This window comes from Fistularia commersonii, chromosome 5, assembly GCF_037954325.1.
Source record: "Fistularia commersonii isolate RoL2024-O1a breed Wild chromosome 5, RoL_Fcom_v1.0, whole genome shotgun sequence".
Taxonomy (NCBI): Eukaryota; Metazoa; Chordata; class Actinopteri; order Syngnathiformes; family Fistulariidae; genus Fistularia; species Fistularia commersonii.
The window spans coordinates 11,026,930-11,048,863 of NC_141288.1; the positions used below are offsets into that span (position 1 = coordinate 11,026,930).

The window sequence follows — 21,934 nt, forward strand, 5'->3', positions numbered from 1 at the left end:
TGCGGCGCGATCAAATGTGACCCCCCCCCCCCCTCCATTCACACACACACACACACACACACACACACACACACACACCACCACCACCCCTCCCCCAGCGGTTGGTAACAGAAGCCTGATTCCCGGTGACAGCAGCCTGCCCCCCCCGGCCGCCGGTGAGAACGAACCTACCGGTGAACTTCTGACTGGCTGCCGGGGCGGCTTCCATTGAAACGTGTGAAAATGTGAATTTAATTCATAAATGCGGCCTGTCACGTCTGGCCCGGGGCCAGGATCCCGTCTCCTCCGTGTTTTCTCTGGCCCCCGTCCAGCCACCCGCCCTCCTCCTCCTCCTCCTCCTCCTCTTTCCCGCCCGCCCGTGCAACCGCCCCCGGGAGAGGTGATTTCTCCCTCTCTCCGTCTGTTTCTGTGCCCCCCCCTTACACCCCACCCACCCACCCACCCATCGCCTTCTTTCTCTCTCTCTTTCTTTCTCTCTCTCTCTTTTTTTAAGACCTCATCCTCAGTGCGCTGCAGCAGCTTTTTTTTTCCAGAGTGGGGGCCGTGGACGCGGTTATTATGCCCACGCTCCTCAGACGATCCGTGCCGAGCTGTCACGCCTCGCCGCTGCTGCGCGCTCCTGCCCGGTGCCGCCGCGTCCTCTGAGCCCGGTTCGAGTGGGAGAGGGAGACACTCAAAACTCCGCTGCCTCTCAGTCGAACCAGTTCTTTTTTTTTTTCTTTCTCGCGGGAAACTACGATACGTGGATACCTGTTCGAGCGCTATTTTTAATCCTCACCCGCGTGTTTTTTTTTCTTTTCTTTCTTTTTTTTACATACATCGATTACTTTACTTTACTGTACTTTTATTTCTGGTTCTTTTTTTCTTTATTTTTATTTTTATTTTCACCGGGAGAACGGAGGACTCGCAGCGCCGGGAACCATGAGCGGACGAGGCGGGGACGAGGCCGGGGAGAGCTCCGGCTCCCAGGAGCCCGCGGGGGCCGCGGAGCCCCAGAAGCGGAGGCCGGGGAGACCGAGGAAGCCCCAGAAAGTCAGTCTGAGTTTTGAGTTTTGCCGCCGTTAATGGAAAGTGTTCGTGGGTCGCAGCGGTTTAACGAATTATCCCTCGTCCGCACGCATGTCCAACACGCACAGACACACACACACACACACATACACACTCCTGCAGGTTTACGTCGAAAGTGTGTAACTCGTAGTACCACGTTCCTGCGCGTAACTGTGCGCAGTCCGCTCCCTCCTGTTTACGCGCAAAACGGGAAAGTTTCACGTCCGCTCCTTTCGATTCACAACCTGAGCAAGATAAATAAACGAAATTAAAATGAAAATAATAAACTAAATAACTTTAAACTGACTCACAGGGGATTGGAGGGGATTCGAACGTGTGCTCGCTTGGAGGTTTTCGACGTGATTCACAGGTTGTGAGTCACTTTCCCACATCAAAAATGTGGGCTCGCCAGATTTATTCTGGAAATGTTTATTTTGAGATGTTTGAATTGTATGCTGCTAAATTTACACGTGACAGTGCAGGATAATAAAAGATAAATAAACAACTCATGAATAATTATCTTACGCCTCATACACACACACACACACACACACAAAACCTTTGACCCACTTATGGTATTGACCCATAAAACAATGAGACCACCACAAGCACATAGTTGAAAAACACCAGCCCACTCAGTGTTTGTGTTTGTAAGTGTGTTCATGTTTGTATGCACGTGTGTGTGTGTGTGCGTGTTATGATGTGGTGGGTGCAAAGCTTTGTTTCCTGTCCTCCACACCCATGTAATGCCCCCACTCCCCTCAGGAGCCCAGCGGCGAGCCTGTCCCCAAGCGACCAAGGGGCCGCCCCAAAGGAAGTAAGAACAAGGGCCCCTCAAAGGCGGCGCAGAAGGTGAGGAACCTCAGCACCTGAGCGACGCACGTCTGTGTCTGCCACATTCATACTCTTACAGCATCAACAAACAGATCAGATTATATGTGTGTGTGTGTGTGTGTGTGTGTGTGTGTGTGTGTGTGTGTGTGCATTCAAAATATATATTTTCAAAAACTGATTCATTATCTAAGTCTCAGGAAACTAATTATGATCAGTCCTTCCATTGATAAGTTTGCTTATTCACACAAATACATGGAAAAACCTGTCAATAAACTAGTAAGAATCACCTTCCACTTGAGACATTGAGACCTATAAATTTGATTGAAATTCACAGAAAACTCCACAAAGTTGCCTGATAGACAATTAAAAACCACAGTGCATAGGATCTGTGTGTGCAGAAGTATGAAATAATAGTAAAAATTAATAAAATCATTTGAAAATCTGTAAAATATTCCTCTCCAAATTATCAAGGGTTTCAGATAAGAAAACTGCAATAAATTATATAAAATATTTAATTCCAATGAGAAGAATCATAAAAAAATCAAAATAAATGAGAAATCACTTTCAATTTAGCATAATATGAGTTTACATGAAAGCTCAATTTGACTGAAAAATAAGAACAAAATAATAATGATAATAAAACACCATCGAAATTTGTGAAACTCAAAGGCAGATCAGCATCAGATGTATGTTAATTGAACGTAGATGAATCAGTCCAGACTGGACTGATTCAGACTGTCTGGAGACACAGTTATGTAATTTCTTTGTGCAGTTGTTACACACACTATTGTTTTTTAAACCTAATATCCAGAAACAAAGCAATATTTTAAAACTGCCTTCTGAGCTTTACTAAAGAGCTGAGCCATATTTGCATTACTGTGTGTGACGTGGTAGCGCACACACTAGTGAACACACTTTTCTGAGCACGGTCGAGTCTCTTAGCCCGCATGACGAAGAGCACATGGCATGAGCCAGATCAACTTTGCGTTTGTTGTGTTGACCCGCAGGTCAGTGTGTGTGTGTGTGTGTATGTGTGTGTGTGTGTGTGTGTGTGTGTGTGTGTGTGTGTGTGTGTGTGTATATATATACATATATATGTGTGTGTATATATATATGGACAAGCTAGACATGTAATGAGATATATAATTTTCTGCCTGCATCCCAATATGGATCTATTTCTGGTAAATAAATCTGAACTAAAAGTACGTAAATTCAACTAAATGAAATAAATACGATACAACGAAAATAAAGCTTAAATGAACAAGCAAATTATAAAAAAATCCAAACACCTACCCAGGTCATTATACTAATATGAGCGCCGTCTGTTAATTTCCACCATTGAGAGCGATCAAATATTGAATTACATATGTTTTGAGCACAGTAACAGCAAACTTCTTGGGAAGTCAACTAACGTTTTAAGTAACTGTGATTTCAAAAAAATCATTTTCAGTCATATCATAGTAACATCTTCTATCAACTATCATGAGTACAGAAATCAGCAATTATGTAAATAACTTCGGTTAAGATCAAAATTTATCACATGAAACACATTTTTTTTACAGGCTTGAAAATTAAATTCACCTTTTATTCCAATAATGTAATTTTTGAAAGTGTAACATTTTACAGTTTATCTAGCTATGTATTAGAAACCATTATTATGATTGGTTTTGTACTTATTTCTAAATTTTCAGCTAATTTTTACATTATTCTCACAAATAAATTGCTTCATATTCGATGACTGTTGGCCTACAGCGCACATCAGCCCTCCTTCTAGTCTCAATGATTTTTTGGTTTTCAAAGGCAACACATGATGACACATTGTTTCATTATAGTTATCTCACCCCTGAAGTTGTTTATTGATATTAACAGGACAATATTTAACAATATAATTTCTTCTTTGTAAAAACAGACCAAGTGTTCTACAATTAATGACAACAGTATTACATATCTATTCTGTTATTTATTTTTGGGGGAGATTTTTGAGCTAAATTATAATTCTCAAATCTAAAGGTTTCAGGCAACATCTTTGTAATTTTCTTGCAATTAGTATTATGTTATTTAATGGTATTCTTTTGATGTAATTTTTCAATTCTTTTTATGTGGTACAGATCTGTGTTGATAATAATGATAATAATTTTAATGATGATAATAATTAAGGAAGTAAAGAGGGAAGAGAAACTTAATGCTTTTTGTGAGAAGAAGCTGTAAAGTGATGGCCTTCTCTTTTTCATATTGTCTGCTTCAAATGTAATATTGGACAACAAGTCATGCATAAGTGTTCCTTTTTGAGCAAAATACTCTAAGACTTTGTCTCCATCCACAATATGCATATATATATATATATATAGTCATTTTTTTCTTCCAATGAATGACGCCAAATTTAATTTGATGTCTTATTCAACCCAAATTTATATGTTGTTAACATGTTTCACATTCAAAGCATCCAACATGATGCAGAGAGCAATCATTTGGTCAATTAAAAGTTAAATGCTGCAGATATTCTTAGGCAAACACTTTTCCGTCTCGTTTTTTTCAAACCTCCAAAAAACTCCTTAAGCTGAAGTAATTCTGATTTTTCTTTGAATTTATAATTCAAATATGCACTTAAAATATTGAAACACGACCTTTTACCTACTTATGGGTTTACACAGGACAAATTTTAGATTTTTATCATCCATAAAAGTAAAAGACACCTTCACCTTAGACCAAACAAAATAATATTCTAAACTCTGAAAAATAAACATGAGGAATAGCCAATTTTTCCCATTGATAGATTGAAGGTGATGAAAAGAAATGTTAAAACTGACACCACCTTAAAATTTGCCAACAAATCAAATGAAAATGTTGAATTTCTGCAAAACCTTATATAAATAACTAGAAGCAGCCTACATTTGCAATTCGATTTTCTCTATTTAATCAGTTGTAAGAACATATATCGTCCAGAAGTCAATTATCTTCAAAAAAAAAACCAACTCAAAATTAATGAAAAGCTAGAAAAAAAAACCAGCATAAATAGAAAAATATAGATCATAAATCATCCTAGTTATGTAGTTATTGTAAATATCAGTTCATTTATTTCAGTTTAAAGAAAAGCTCTAAATGTTTTAAGAAAATATTAAAATATTTGTCATGGCCTTAATCTAGCCAGCGTTGTTCGGCAAATCATTGGACAAGAAATTACTTGCAAAAAAAATCACAGGAGTGATATATCTGCCTAATGAAGTAGGCCTGCCCCGACAGAGAGTGTGCATGAGATATTTGGTTAACAAAAGAGGGAAGATTAAAATGAGCCTAAGGAAAGCTTTGGAATTTTACAGTAATATCCTAGCAAGCATTTGGCCGGCGATGCTTTCGTCGTGAGTGGCCGGGGCAAGTCCCGGTGTCGTCATTCATTAGCGAGATGAAGCTGTGTTAGGCTGCCGATGACAGCAGCCTTAGCGCTCGCTCTGCCACCAGGAACCACTGTAAACATTCCCAGCACTTCTTTGAAAGTGAACCACTCTGCTCTGGATGCCATCCAGCCTCATCTGGCGTCGCTATGATAAACACTGCAGATATCAATCTGCTCAGATGAAAGGAGCACACCTTAAACATATACTCCTTCAAAGTTTTCCACCCCTCCCTGTATCAATCACCTCCGCAATCTCTGACAAATATCTGCACAGTTTATAACTGGGAACTATTGTGCCGTGGGCGTTAAGTGCAATAAATGACTTTGACGCCATTCGGAAAAAGCAAGTTGTTGTTTTAAAGAGTTTGGGCCATGTGAGCAATGTGGGAGCAAATGAATATCCGGATGTTGAGAAACACCTTTATAATAATGATCGATGTTAGGCGATCTGAATCAGTATGTTGTATCAACAATAAACATAAATACGTTTCCTGAAAGTATTCACTTTCATAAGCAGTTGTTTGAGTTTCCCTTTTATGCTCAACTTATGTTTCCTACCTGATTTTATTTGTTTTTTTAATGCTTCATTTAAGATTTTTTTTAATCTATTTTGATTTATTCCTCAGCATTTTTAGTCTTTTCCCCCTTTTCTGAAGTAATTTCTTACATATTTTAGAGTAACATTTTTTTGTTTAAGCATTCCTAAGATGACTTTTTTGTATTGCTGATGTGTAGCTCAGTTTTTGCTTATTTTCAGGTGTTTGAGGTTCGATTTGGTATGATGAGATCTTGGATTGAAGTGTGCAGGATTTGTATAGTTCCAATCATTGATTGTGAAATAGGAAAATTGTGAAAAGGTCAGCCACACTAGTAACCTCAACACAGCCTTTAAATGGAGCCTGATGAGAATTTAGTGTTAGAACCAAGATTTTCTGAGGGTGTCATCAAGGAACATCTCTATATTCCGAAACGACCATCAAAAATAAATCCCAGAGATATTCTGGCTCCTTCATAGCCCTTCTGTTTGCCATACTCTTGCTTCTTACCTCTGTTTCCTTCTTTCTTGTTCTCGGGCCTTTTACACCGGCGGGTTGAGACAGAAGGCCACCCACATTGAGTTTTCTGTACGGTAAAAGTCAGTTTTTCCCCGCCAATGTCATCCAGTGCTTGCTCACAGGGGAATGTTGGATTTCTGTAACTCATTCAGAGGAGTGTGGTCCAGACCTTCTCTACCTGGAAAGTGTCACGAGACAACCGTGTTGTGATTTGGCGCTTTACAAATTAAATCTGACTGGAATTGTACATTTGCGATTCAAGGATGGACCTATCATCACTGTAATAACCACCTCTATACTATTATTTTACAAGTCTATTGTGAAAAAAGAAAATGAAGAAAGAAAGAATCCATGTATTTAGTCATGTTCAGTTAGTCCATACACCACAGCATCAGCTAAACCTGTTCTCTGCATTTAACCCATCATGGATAACGCTGGGCAGAATCCTTTCAAGATTTTACCATTCCATTATCCATTAAAAGCTTCACAGTGCAGTAACAGTTAGATTTTTATATTATGTTCGCTGAGTGATAGAAATAACTTCTCCATAAATGACATCAGTGTACATTCTGAGACCATCAAATTTTTTAAATGTTAAAAATAAAATGAAGTGAAATGTATAATAGGGACCTAATTACCCTGATAAGCAGGTCAGGTCACTGTCAATCACAGAGTGATTATGTAGCTACTTTAAAATGGTTCATGAAAGTCATTGAAAAAAACATTAAATGTATGTATATATATATACATATACAGATGTGCTTGTGCTCGTGTGTACAGTATTTGTATGTTTGTGTGTGTGCATGTGTGTGTGTTTGTGTGTGTGTGTGTGTGTGTGTTGTCCCAGGGACCATTTTAGCGAATAAAAATATGCACGTACACATTGGCAGTAAATAAGTAAGAGCTAAATGTTGTATTTTTGTAATTAAATAAACATGGTATATTTGCAACAAATTCTCTCACATTATAAAATCCTTAATTTCCAGCCCACTCCTCAAAAAGGTATCAGGTTAAATCAGGCAGTGAATTTGCCCAAAAAAGTAAACTACTCCAGCACATAACAACTGGAAAACTGGTAAAGTGACCAGTTAAACGAATTTTCAAGAGATTTGACTGTATAAGATTATAGTTACAAATGGAAAAAAATGTATGATTTATTGTAAATATATAATATATTTGAATTGATTTGCAAGAGAGGGGATAAGGAAAAAAAAAGAAATCTGCAAGCAAATTAAATTGAATATGTTGAAAAAGTTGGCTGCATGAACCTCATAGTTTCTGACGTTGATCTGACATAAGCATGGCTCTATGATCTCAGAGAATGCATTCTTCCATTTCAGTCTGTGACATTCTGACATTCTCATTTTTTCCCCACTTGTACTTGCCCTGCAAGGCCACTGCACTCGGGTCAACTCAGGTTCCTGAGAGGCTAAATTGGGTACTTAGTGGCAGCTCCTCTGTCACATGACCTACCCTGTCTCAGACTTATAAAACACTGATGACTAATTGAAGAGGGGTTTGTCTTTCAGACCATTAAATCTCCACATTAAATATGCAGCATCCCAAAGAGATAAGCAGGATTACAGGATACAGAATGGCTTGCCAGGAATGTCATGTGTCACCGCAGAGACGTCACATGACATCATCACGGCGCTGAAGGTTAAGCACTTTGGTCCCCCTGGGACGTGAGACCTTACTGTACCAGCTCATGCAACGATATGTTTTCCTCCGCTGCGGAAGGCATTTATAGTATGTGTACTATGCTCTGTAGTCATTCACTACAGAGCATGCGTGCTATAGAAAATAGATATATTTATGAAAACTAACGTTAATGTAATTTTATTAAAACGAGACTAGCAATGACTGTATGCATCAGCGTAACACTAAAAAACTAAACCTATTTTTAGATGACCGTCCCGATTTAAATATATGGAATATACTGTGTATACTCAAGTATAAATAGTATTTATGGAAATCCATAAATCATATGGGCTAAGTTTATCCAGATTTGATTTATAGCCTCAGAGGGGATGTAAAAAGTTTTTTTTTTTACAATTATCTCACTTTTTTTGGAAAAGGGCCACTGAGCTGGTGGCAAATTTCACACTAAACTTGTATTAGATGCAAGAAGCAGCTGAACTTCAATGTTTTGATGTTGATTGATATCCTCTTTCAACTGCAATTTAAAGGAAGTAGTTTCCTGTTAACTTTAGATGTCCTCCATACTCACGATTCATTTCCCATGAGTATGCCCCTATTCAGGTGAAACTTCAGAAGCTTTCACTATCACAAACTCATCGAACACTAACGTTTTTTGTAAGTATTTGGAAAATCAGCATTCATGAAAAATAAACACTGACATGGTCAAGCTGCGGATCATTAACCTTTCATCAAATTGCTGATGATGCTGCCAGGATCGTGACTGTGTCCAGACAGACGACACCCGACTGATGTAATAATGATGCTAACATTAGATTCTGTTACAGTTGGCATGCTGACATAAGCTTAGCAAGCATCCTCATTTAGCCCAGCTACGAGGTGATACACATATTGTTATTTACTAAGGTTGTTTACCATTGTGGGGTTCGTCACAGAAATTCAGGTGTTTGGTTGTTGCCCACCAGGCTAAGTGCTAGATGTCTCGTGCCACATGGTATTATAATGTCAGAGCTGTACTGAGGATGTCATCTGGCGAACATGTCTTTCAGAAGGGAGAAATTTCCTTAGATAAAGGTCTGTCTTGAAATGTGTTGGGCATGTTATTTTCATCTTCCTCATGTAGTCCAACCTGAGTGCCAGCAAACATGCCTCAAACCTTTGTCCATAATCAGACCATTTGTGTCCTTTTTTCAGTAAGGCACTGAAAAGGGATGGATAACATAAACATTAAAATCATTTATCAGTGCTCAACCATTCAAAGGAGCAATGCTCAAAAATCAATGCTGCATTGATCACATTGTCCAACATGAGCACTGCATACAAGGATACTGAATATTCCTGGAAAACATGTTAGTTGTCTTTTGGCTGCAGCTTCTTGTCAAGCCCCCTACTCGCTTCGTTAACACACCCTGAACAGTGTGTCCAATGAAGTGATAACACAAACTGTTACTCGCATGAATCATCCCGTCCCAGCTGACCTCCGTAATGTTCGGCAAATTAACTGTATCAAGATGACTGGGTGACATTTAATCCCTTCCACTGATGTAGTCCCTGCAGCATGTTCTAGCTCTTCACGATCTCATCCTGCCAAAACCACAGCAGGGAGTTACTTCCACCCCCATCACAGGACGGTGAAACCCAGAGAAATGCATTAGCGTGGATGGGCCACCTCTGCCTTGTTTAGTCCTTGGTATGTGCTGTCTGAATGTCAGTCAGAGTTGCTTCAGACAGGTGTGAACTAGCATCAAACACAATCTAACAGGCACCTTGCTGAAGACATTGTCTCAGTCGAGCTACAAGACATTTCTGGTTTGGTTTGCTTGTGGTCTGGACATGATCAGACTGGAGTCCAACCAGCGGTGGGAAGTAATGACTTGGTTTTGGACTAAATCAGTTCTTTTAGCTGCTCCTGTGGTTTGTGATCAATATGTCTCCTGCCCCTCTTGAGCGACTGAAGCAGTTCGTATCCTTGAAGTGCGTTAAATTTACTATTTTAATGGGCTTTGGTTTGATTCGGGGCCCAAATGATGGCCTCGGTTAAAAAGAGACGCCAATTTGTTCCATTTCGAATAAAATCATTGATCCTAGAAGAAAAACATGTGCTTCTCGAAACACCGAGACAGCTCCCATGTGGCTCTTGTTGATACATTCTTGTTCCTTGAAATGTTTCCTATATGAAACCAAACTGGACCAAAGTATGAAATCATCCACTGATACAGACCGTGGCAAATCAAGCGTGAACGAGAAAATGTGTATTAGGTTGCTGCAGGTACCCAGAGACAGTATTTTCCAGACCACAACTCTTATTCTAGTAACTTATTAAAACAGTCGAATTGCTCTATCATGATTAGGAAAATACAATGACTTTCCGGAATTGCATAAAATCTAAGCTTGTTTGGTTGCAGCTTTTCTTGAACCCTGTTTTTTGTGATAGTGCAAAATTGAGAACTGGATCATAGATTTGCAGAGCATCCCGGGAATAGCACCCTTTAACCGCCGATATGCAATATCTGGGTCTGAAGCAACCAGCCAGCTTGTTCTGGCGTTGTTTACTTAGCCAGATCAAGGCTCACAAGCTCCTCATCACAGATACCATGCATCGTCTTCGATCCAGCGCTGCCCAGAAAGGTGTCACGGAGACGCTGAGCCCGGACACCACTTAATATCTGATGAATTATTTAGTATGGCTCTCTGGCTCGGATCTGTCAGGCTCCATCTCTTCCACTTCCCACAAACATCAAGTCATTTGGCTATCTCAGTTATTCCCTCCCCTCGAGCTAAACACACTGGGACATTCCTGTCAGAGGTATCCATTTCACAGCGAGGGAACGTCCTGGAAACATATGCGCTTGCTACTTTGCTAACTCAGACCATGTCTATTGCTGTGTGGGTAGATTTCAAAATCTCTTCATCTACAATAAGCTGTCATTTATCAGACCAAAAATAGCTTTATAATCCCTCCCCAGTGTCTACATCTCAGAATGCGTCTGTTTTTGTTGTGAGCTTTTTTTTTGTAATATACAATCTACGGCGGTGCATCACTGTCAAAACTTATTAAGTAAAGCATTTTGAACGTAAATTAGATAAAGAGAGGAAAAGAAGCCAACCATGATGCAAAACCAGGCTGTAGGTTTCAAGCATTTTCCAAAGATTTCGGCTATTTGTTTGACACTTGTTCAATCGTTTGTCTTCAGAAACGCATCTGACAAACAACTGTTTGCTCGCTCGAATTTGGAATGGTGGATCTGCAAAGCAATATTGGAAATGGATTGGTTTTGTATCCTCAAGAGATTTGGGAAGGTTACTTCTGCGCCAATTAGGTACCATTGGCCAACAGGTGCATCAGATCAACTTGTACAAAAAAGCTCATACAGACTGTATGAGCTCGCAGGTACTTTACCTTTATACATTACTCAAAGTGACTTTGATCCAATGTCCTGTCTATTATTGTATGTTATACTGACACAGATATGTTATGTAGCAATATCGTCCTCATTTTTGTAAGAAACAACTCAAATCCATTTTCTGACAACTTTCTAACTATATAGGAGTTATTAGAAATGCGGGAACATCACAATTCATAATTTTTTTGTGAATGTAAACATTGTTTCTTTACATCTATAAGTAACAACTGGCTGTTTTTGATTTGAATGTCCAATAAATCATCATCTCCAGTCACCAAGTTAATGCATATTCCATAAAGTCTGATATAGCATCTGAAGTTTTAGTATAATGTGCGAGAAACTATTATTATTATTAACTATCATAATTATTGATATTGTATCGATTATTTTTAATAGAAAAAAATAAGATAGATAGATAGATAGATAGATAGATAGATAGATAGATAGATAGATAGATAGATAGATAGATAGATAGATAGATAGATAGATAGATAGATAGATAGATAGATAGATAGATAGATAGAAATCAAAAGTGACAAGAAAGTACATTGTACCTTTAGAGTTTTTCCTGCAAAAAAATATTTTAGAGGTATTCTTTATTTTGTTCAGGGCTATCCAAACTATCTGGTGAGGTCTTGAAAGAAGCTATTGATGCTGGGGCTGCAAAGCATAAATACAAATATATATAGTTAGTAATAAGAAGTAATAAAAAGACACATGTGATTAGCAAGAAATAACAATGCAGATTATTACAGTAACAGATTATTAACTTATCATTATCCTGGTGATCAAGTTTGCTACATATCACGAGTTGTCAGAACAAAGACTAATCTGTTACTCTAATTTTTCTGTATCGACAGAAAGCTGAGGCGACCGTGAAGAAAAGACCCAGGGGGCGACCCAGGAAATGGGTGAGTCACTCTGCGCACACCCCCCTCACACACCGCGGCGGAGCAGAGAACACTTTATTACCACACACTTGTTCCCTGTCATTCAAAGCCTTTGGTGAGATGAATAGTCGGTCTGTGGTCTGCGGACGTCTCACCGACTAAACACTCTGCGGCCATCTTGTGTTATTTACTTTGATTACGTCGCCTGAGCGGCTTGTTTCCGTGGCTGTTGTGGTTTTTGCGTGCGTGTTCAAGGAGATCCCCTAATGGTTCACGTTATCAGTCAAAGAAAATATTTACTCTTCGCTCTGACCGCAGGAATACTTAAATAACGCCTCTGACAGCTTGAAGGCCTCAGTGTTTATCTGGCTGAAGTAACAGGGTTGATTGATAGCACAGGGAAAAGCGGACGGCAGTCAGACGTGCCACCAGGAAGGGCGAGGAGAGACGCGGGGAATGTGAATTTTCTCTAGCATATATCATGTCTGCGTTTTTATGTGTTAAAGGAGGGGAGAAGAAGTGAAAGGCGAGACAGACTTGGAGTGTCGTAAAGTGTGTGTTTTAGATTTTCTTTCACTTCCCGGAAGCGTTGCATTCCAAGAACCCCAGTGTTTTATGTTGGCTGTGTCCCGTACCGTCCCAAGCCACCACACCCCCGTCCTCGGCACATTCGGCCTCCCTTATCAGCTCTGAGTGGCAGCTTCAAGATCTGTTTGAAGGAAACCTTCAGCGAGTAAACAAACTGCTCGGTTCACATGCGTGTGCAGCTGAGCTTTCCGTCCTCCTCCGGCAACAACATGCCAGGGCTACCAGGGCTTTTTCTTTAACCCTTACTAACCAGGGCTTTTCCTGGCACCTGTGGCTTCACCATTAAAAACAATACGCAATCATGTGAAGCCCGAGAATGCAGTGTTTGGGTGCGTTTCTGCCAATGGTGTGTGCTAAGTATCAAAAGAAATCACACTCTTTATGTTAATGTTTATTTAGGTGGATTAATACCCAAGTTTATTGATCATTATTGACCATTTCAATGTGGTCATCTAAATTGGAGATGCAACACAGTCTATCAAAACAGCAGGCGGCGACACACAGGAACTAAATTCATGCTGATTTGATGTGAGAAAGAGGTTGATTTTACATAAAAATGCAATAAATTCCATGGTGGAGAGATGATGTAGTAAATTCCAGCTGAAAATAAAGACATTGAAATTTCACGTCATAACCAAGTGGCTTGAATCTCAAAGGCCATTAATGTCACACTGTATGAACGTGAGGAGTTGGATTTTTGTGAGTTGCTGGAATCTGTTTAGAAAAAACGATCTTGTTTATAATAATATCAGTTGATATGTTTGCTTTTTTTTGGAACTGACATGTCCTCGAAATGTCTGGAATATTCATTCGGTCATATGTTTTCACATTGTTGTTTATCCATCGCAATGACCCATTATACAGGTTTCCCTAGGAAAGGCAATACTTTATGTTATTAAAATGCCGAGACTAATACACAGTACCGTATGCACTGATAGACTGTAAAAGCAAACCACAGGAGGAGTGACCTCTGAGGGATGTTGTTCTGACGAAGGTCTGATCTCTCAGGGAGAGGTGTGATGGGTATGTCCAGCAAGAGCTCGTCAGAAGACAGAAAACATAAAGCCTTAATGTCAGCGCCGTTGGCCGTGAAGTGAGAGGTTTGTCATGAACAGGCGACAAATTGGTTTCCCAACCAGCCACTGAACCCTTGGACCGAACTGATAAACGCCGGAGGGTTTACTGCAGCGCTTCCTTTGTGGTTCGGTCCGGGTACACACACCCACACACGCACCCTCACGTTGACCTCCACCGCTTTACGTCACCGTGCAACCAGAGCTTTTGATCCGGCATGCCGCCAAGCAAACTTTAGAGATAGTAGACTTTTCAGACACCCATGCAACCATCAAAGGGTTGCGCAGTCCTGCTCTGAGACGAAATACTGTTTAACTTGCCTGTTTTCCCCGTGGTGTTTTCTTAGATTATTTATTGCGCATGTTGTGCCTTTATTAGTTGGGGAGCCACAGGTAGTAAACACTCCAGCCAACTGGGATTCACACACTTGCCTGAGCAGTTCAAATTCCCTATACGGATCCCATAAGTTTCACTGCAAGACAGAATTGAACTCAAAATATACTGTGATGACAATGTCCCTTAATGTTCATTTTCTACTTAGAGTATCAATTTTCAGCCTTTGATATACAGAACTTTAAGCTGTTCTCGCCTAAAAAAACAGCTTGCGTAGTCAATCCAAGGTGGAACCCCAATAACCCCATTCCTGTTCTTAGAACAGATATGTTGTGAATCTCCTCTGTAGTACTAAGGATTAACCTTGTCTACAGATGAGAGCAAGGGTGCAGTACTTGTACTCGACGTTTTGCTATCCCTGCTTTCCCTTTGTATACTGGTGCTGGAATGGAAGATGTGGCGTCTCTTTGCCAAAACAACCACCTTTCCCTGCTGCTCAGAGGTGAAGGATGACCCTCCGCTCTTTGACCTATTCCACCTCGTCCATTTCTTGCATCTGGGTGGATTTTAAGCATTCATTCGTCCCCCAGCCGAACTTTGTCGTCATTTGTAGCCGTAGATGCAGACGTAACATGGGAGTTCAAAACTAAGCTTATGATTTATAGGGCTTTCAGCTTTCGTTGTTATTGTTAGGGAAGCTCCAGAGTAAAGGGATATTGACACTGGACTGGAAATAGTTCCCATGTCTGTAGCGTTTTGTCGTCATTGCAAAGTTTGGTTCGTTATTTCTTAACCCTAAAGCCCAGGCACGGTGTCAGAATGGAGTCTGGCAATTCAAGGCAATCAGAAATTTCACTGGCCGCGAATCGCCCAGGGACTTAATTGCAACATAGTTGGTCAGACAGAGGCGAGAGCCAGCGTTATCAAACTCCGCCTGCCGGCTTGTGTTCGAGTGCAGCCTGCTACGCAACACGATGGCCCTACAAATGAACTAAATGGCTTTCAGCGTGAAAACAAATGCTGATTCTACAATAAACTTCTCACTAGAAATTTAGCAGATTGAGAACTATGCTGGTTTTCATGAGTTTCCAAACGCAGATATCAGCATGCTTCTGGTTGGGAGTCTGGGAGCAGTCCAATCACGTGCACCCTAGAAACAAAATTTCCTGCTGTTGCGTCTATTTAACGCTTATATTAATTTTCTGCCCAGTTTAGTGGCAGAAGCTGGATGTCAGTTTTTGGCTCCTATATTAACAATCCATCAAACCTTAAATCCAATTGATTTCCATCTTTGGCTACAGTCTTTCCTTTGTAACCCACAAGATGGCACTAAATACCCCACCCCAGTATCTGCTTTCCCGCAAGGTGCAATCAAATGAAATCAGAGTAATCAAGGTAACAATTATAAGACACCTGCAGCACCTTTCTAATCGGCACTAAAAATAGCTGTACAAAGAAAGTGCTGGAGAGAAAATTGCCCTCCAACACTATGTTGTTTATGCAGTCTGAAGTTTGAGATCCCTGTTTTTTAAGGAGTCCTACAACCTACTGCCACCTGCTGGTAGGAAAATGCTACTTTCACGCAGGTGAATATACAAGCTAGTTTACTGTCAGCTGTCTGTGCGGTCTGTTCAAATGGAGCTTTACGGCCCAGACACGGGGCGTCACGAGGTGACGTACGGTTGACCTTCATGGGAACTGGTTCTGTGACGTCAGTTTTGCATGTCTTTGCCCGTATATGGACAGTTAAAATAAAATCAACAAAAGATCTGCTCTTTTGCAGTGCTATCTAGCGATCCAGAGTGTTCTGAGTGAGTGAATTTTGGCATTATTCTATTTAAAGATGTATGTCTTCTTCCTCTCACGCTGGAGTTTTTACTGCTTTTGAATTCTTTAATAACCATTTTCAATATTGGGGAATATAGCAACTCTCTGTGAACAGTCTTGCATGAACCAGCTCTGAGCAAAGTCTCTGCTGTTTTCTGAATAAACAGCCAATCGTCTCTGGGGGCGCATCTTCTCTGATTCTCTTTGACACACACTACTTTTAGAGTTACACAACACCAATACATTTCAATTCCATCGCAGGTAAGGTGATAGGTTTTTGTTGGTGTTTTTTTTTTAATTATATTTTATATGATGTGGGTAATTCAGTGTCCTAAGGCTGTTTCACTTAAAGGTCATCTGCATTGTCAGATATGAGTGAGGTTTTAATCTTTCTTCAAATCCTCCTCATTGCTGCTTCTCCATTTCACTTTTTCTTGAACTCCATCCACCAAAAGCAGCGGTTTGTGTGCGGAGATTCTTTCTCACCCCCGTCAGTCCACTATTGTATCTGAGCACCAAGTGGTTAATCTGTTCTGGCAGCAGTACAGCCAACACTCTTGCCAGCCAAGATGTTAACCATCATTGATCCCAACGATCAGATATTTCTGTTGTAAACAAGAATGTTTTTTTAACGTAGGTTTTTTTTCTTGAACCTCTAACAAAATTCAGCACAAGGCGTAAAGAAATTGCAATTGCTTCATTTCAGCCACTGTGCTGGAATGTAGTATTGAGGCGGCTGATAGCCCTTTTGTAGTGTCTTTCCTGTGGCCCCTGGGACCTTTTCCATCTCAGCCTGACAATTATTAACCGTAAAGTTGAGACAGCAACCAAGGTTTAAACAATCTGCACATGTGAGAACTCTCCATTAACTGAATCCAGTCCTTTTTTTTTTAAATCACAAGATATTTGGCACCTTTAGAAAAAACTGATTCCGCCCTCCACTTGGCCATTTAACCTCTCACCCAAATTTCTGCGGCTTGTCAAAGAAAATATCAGGTAATCAATTAAAGAATCTCGGGGAAACAATGCTCATTCATCTGAGATGTTGGTACAGAGCCAACAAATCTATCTTAATAATGATATATTTTCCAACACGGTTCTCGCACTGTTTCTCTGAGAAATCATTACGAAGTAAAATGTAATCGGCATATCATTGACGATAAGACCTCTGCCAATATCTGCCCCAGGGTATGGTTAGATTTGGATATACTGTAATAATATGATCTACGTTCCTGTTCCACACCATGTCTCATTGTCCCAGAAACTTCCGTCCAGCCATGTCGCCTCAAACCAAGAGGACTTCATCTATTTGCTGTCACTAAAGCATGATAAAGTCCGAATAATGTGATAATTATCAGCTTTACATCTTCATTCTATTAAGGCTCACTTCACCAGGCAATCTCCTATTCAGATAAATATCTTATCCTTTCAGCTGCTCCCTTCTGCGAACCATTTGCCTCCATCTGACCTCATCCTCCACATCCTCTGCATAATTTCATGTCCTTTTTCACCCCATCCATTATTCAGATGAATATAAAACGGTAAATTAGAGTAATCTAGGTTATTGAGGTTAACAATGTTTTTTTTAAGGTAAAGACGATTACTGCTAAAAATGATCCCTATCCAAATCACTTTAATCTTGAAATCCGGTCGGTAACTGAATGACCGCAGATGTCCGTCAGAGGCAAGGGGTTATGGAGTAGAACTGCAGCAGTTGCCACAGTTTATGGCTCCTTACAAAGAAAAAGATAAGAAAAGATATAAAACCAAGCATATTCAGCAGGAAGCATTTGTCAGTAAAATTCGTAAACACAGTGGTTGAAAAAAACATCTCAGGCCGTGAATATTGTTGAGCTGTAAAGTTTTGACTGGAGTCGGACGTGAGCCGACAAGCCGGGGATTTTTGTACCATCGGTGCACAGTCTGTCACTATACATGGGCGTCATTTAATTTCCTGCTTTGCGCTTATCTTTATTACATTATTGCCACTTGAACCCAAATATAGGTCACTCGGAGACGCTATCGCGCGAGGACAGTCTTGTTCAAGCTCATGCAAGGCAGGAATTGTACCATGTGCATTCATAGGGTAAGGACAAGAAAAAGAAGAAAATATTATTCTTCGCCGCTCTTATCTCTTTGTGCTTCACTTCCCTTTCCACTGGTCAGCCGCTTTCTCTCTGCCAGAACTTGGATACTAAACTGCTTCCTTCCACACAGCTGCCTCTTTGTGTTTGATTCTCTGCAGCCACATCTGATGTAACTCACACCCAGGACACACTCGGGCCTGACTCCGTACAAGCCCGCGTCGGTGTTAAATGGAGGCTACTGTTACGAAAATCCCCCGCACTTAAATGTGCGGAAATGACTGACTGAATGGGAAAGGAAGCGCGAGGGATGTGGCGTGAGTGTGTGTTAGGGGAGTCGATGGAGTGTGAAGAGGAGAGGTAGTACTCCCGTCTAATACGAGGTTTTGCTGCTCTTGGCTTGGGTTTACACACTGAAAGCAGGTGCCAAAAGTCAGACTGGTGGGTGAGGGGTTGTGTGTGCGTGGGGGGGGGGCATCTGCCAGAGGTGATGAATAGGAGTTCGTCCAATAGCTTTGATAAAAGAGGAAAAGAGGCTTGAAAAGCTGAATATATGCATGTGTGCGACAGGGATAATTGCGCTATTGTGATCAGCGTCAGACGTTTAAAAAAAGGCTTTTTATAGTCTTGGAAACTTTTCACAGAGAAAATATTAAACTTGGCGTACGAGACTTTTGGACCACGTATCTTCTGGTAGAGTCGTCAACGGAGGAAGCTATTGTGTGTGAGAAGACTGGAGGTCGTGCGTGGATCACTCAAAGACAGTGAGAAGCTCATTCTGCATTGTATCGGTGTCATTTGAACAATCAAGCAGCCTTGTTTTATAGTGATATATTGTCAACTTATATAAAAATGAATGCTGCTAAGCTGCTCTCTGACAGAAAAGTTCTGAAGTGAACTTTCAAGTTACGTTCTGGGACGTGCACTTTAGGCAACATACTCGAAAACAAATTACCACGAAGAAGAAAACAACATGGACAACACACAAAGCAAAGGTGCAACAGTGTTCATGTTTCTGCATGTCAGGAATAATATCTATGACCATCACATGAGTTTCCATTTCTCACTACACTGCCTCGCCGTGTGAAAATCCACTGCCCTTTGCTACCTCTGGTGGAAGTGTTTACGTGCCACTGCGAGACCTTCGAAATCTCCCTGTGGCACAGCAGGCCAAAACAGATTGGAGGGCTTCGTGGGTCCATTTTCTAGTTGGTTCTGTTCATTTTTCGCAAGGAAAGAGACGACTGGTGACCGTGGTAGATTTTAAAAATGGCACTCCACGCAAAAAGCAAGTGAAGCATTTTGCTTCACTTGCTAGAAAAAGGGGGTCGTGAAAACGCAGCCGTTCCAGATCAAGCACGCCTTGAACTCATAGTATAAAGGAAAAAAGTAGCTTCCGCAGGCAAGATCCTGAGCTGAAGGCGACTCGATGATGTGCAAAAGCAGAATGCCAGGACCAGAGCGGTGGCTGAAAGACATGACCAATGTGTATTCAGTTAGTAGCAAACTAATATGCAACCAGGAACTTGAACAGAAATGTATTTTTTTATGAAGTGGATACATTATGCTGCAGAGAGAGAAGGTCCTTGTCCTTCCTGAGCAGCCTCCAAGACTTACTGATGGAAAACTGGCATAAATGTGCCAGTAATTACTATATAGTTCCTGAATATCCTCTCAAAAGTTGCAGCTCTCTGAAATTCTCATAACCCGACTCATTTCACTGTGGCTCAGCAGGCACAGAGATGAGTCACATGCGCAAGGTTATGTATTTAAGTAGCGTGACGAAGCACCCTCCCATGTTTCAAAGACCCTCATGGGACCACCACCCCAACCCCCCCCCCCCGATCCCCCCGGTCCTCCGATTGAGTCCCAGGCGTAGACATTTGACCTGTTCCCAGCGGACAGCGCAAGGTTCGGGTCTCATGTTCATGGACAGCTGATGATTTCGCTGATGTGAGAGTTCGGGTTCCGTCACGAGAACAGATTCTGCTTTCAAAGTGATAATCTAGTGGACACGTCAATTTAGAGAAGACTCCAAATCTGTTTATAACAACTGAAATGTAACATAGCATTGAAAGAGTTGCTTTTTCAATAGCAATCAGGTTTTATTTCTACTGAAAAATCATCACCCTGAAGGGTCTTTCTTTTTATTTTTTTTTGCCAGACAGCAGTTAAATAACCATATGGGTGGCAGTTATGTATAAAAGTCATGAACGTCTAAGCAGATTATCAACAATTGGTTGTTTTCATTACAGACAACACCACTAATTATAGCCTCTTAACCGAAACCCTTAAAACAAATCATCACCTCTGTCAAATACACTCAATAAAAATGCAGCATGACGACACAAAATCAGTTCTATCTCTTATTTATTGCCGTCTATTCAATAGAATGTCGGTTGCATTTTTTTTTTCAATTTATCTTTTTATCCCTTCCAACCCTTGGGTAATGTGACACAACTTTTGAGGTTACATCCATTTACATTGACACTCCAGATCCTCCATTGAGAATGTAAAACGGGGCAGCAGGCAACATCTGTAAACGCTTCAATAAATTCGGCTGGCTGTTACCACATCGATGAGCAGCAGCTAAAGCGAAAATGTGTCATGTGCAAAAAAAAAAAAGGCCATCCTCGGTGAGTCACTTTTCTCATTAGTTGTAACTTTGAAAAAAGGGAGTTTTTACACGATTGTACCGCTGACTCTCCACTCCTGGATGGTTTGCATTTAGTTATTTTTAGGTTGCTGTTTCGTGCTGCCTCTCCAGGCTATTTGTAAAAGAGAGAGAGGAAGAGAGTCTCAGAGATCACAGAGACACTGAAAAGAGTTGGGGGGATGCTGTAACTTTGCCTCATTCCCTACATTCTCCACCCCCACCTACCCCCCCACCTTCCTGCAGCCCCGAGAGGCTGGATTCCAGCCACTAGAGGCCTTTGTTCAGACAGGGAGGCCTGGCATTAGGAATTCTCTGGGACCTCAGCGGATTTCCACAGGTCACCTATGCCCATCCACCCCTCCACTACCTCCCATCCCCCGACTCCCTCCCGCCTCTTTTTTCCTGCGGCAGCCTCTGAAAGAGTTTAATCATTTCACTCTTGAGTCCTTGGCTACAACAACACAGCAGAGAGCCGCTAGATTTGGATGCAAAAAAAAAAAAAAAAAAAAAAAAAGAGACGAAGTTTTCCATAAGAAATAGCAACTTAACTGTCATACGATACAACATAATGGTCATAATTTACCGTTTTCGAATGTTTCTCTCGGGCTTTGATGGATTCATTCTGAAATTCTTGTGAAAAATTGGAGGAGGGTTTAGGAGTCGGAGCTTTTGGGGAATTCCCCTGGGGGGGATTTTAGCACAGGAGCACTTTGCATTGGCTCAGTGAACCCTCCGGTGGCCACAGCAAAGAAATGTCACAACTGAGGAAACATGAAAACACGCAAGGATGTTTAAATGTTTGCCATAATGACAGAAAACAATAAAATTAAGCAATAAATAAAATTATGTAAATTATTTTAAGGAATGGCAAGTAAATGGCCATGAAAAAAAACAATCCAAAAGTAACTGAAAGAGGAGGGAAAAATGTGAATATTATATATATATATATATATATATATATATATATAATATTCACATTTTATATAATATTCACATCATCGATGTGGTAACAGCCAGCCGAATTTATTGAAGCGTTTACAGATGTTGCCTGCTGCCCCGTTTTACATTCTCAATGGAGGATAAATAAATAAA

The 21,934-nt window shown here is 40.7% G+C and overlaps 1 protein-coding gene across 1 annotated transcript in view; it reads left to right on the forward strand.

The window, feature by feature from the left end:
* Nucleotides 1–479: 479 nt before the first annotated feature.
* The window catches only part of hmga2 (high mobility group AT-hook 2), a 48,284-nt gene continuing 26,829 nt past the window's right edge, over nt 480–21,934 (forward strand). Inside the window, exons 1-3 of the mRNA XM_086146775.1 lie at nt 480–1,032; nt 1,813–1,899; nt 12,251–12,301. Coding sequence (XP_086002901.1) covers nt 922–1,032; nt 1,813–1,899; nt 12,251–12,301 — 249 coding nt within the window. The 5' untranslated portion in view covers nt 480–921. The remainder of the gene's footprint in view (nt 1,033–1,812; nt 1,900–12,250; nt 12,302–21,934) is intronic.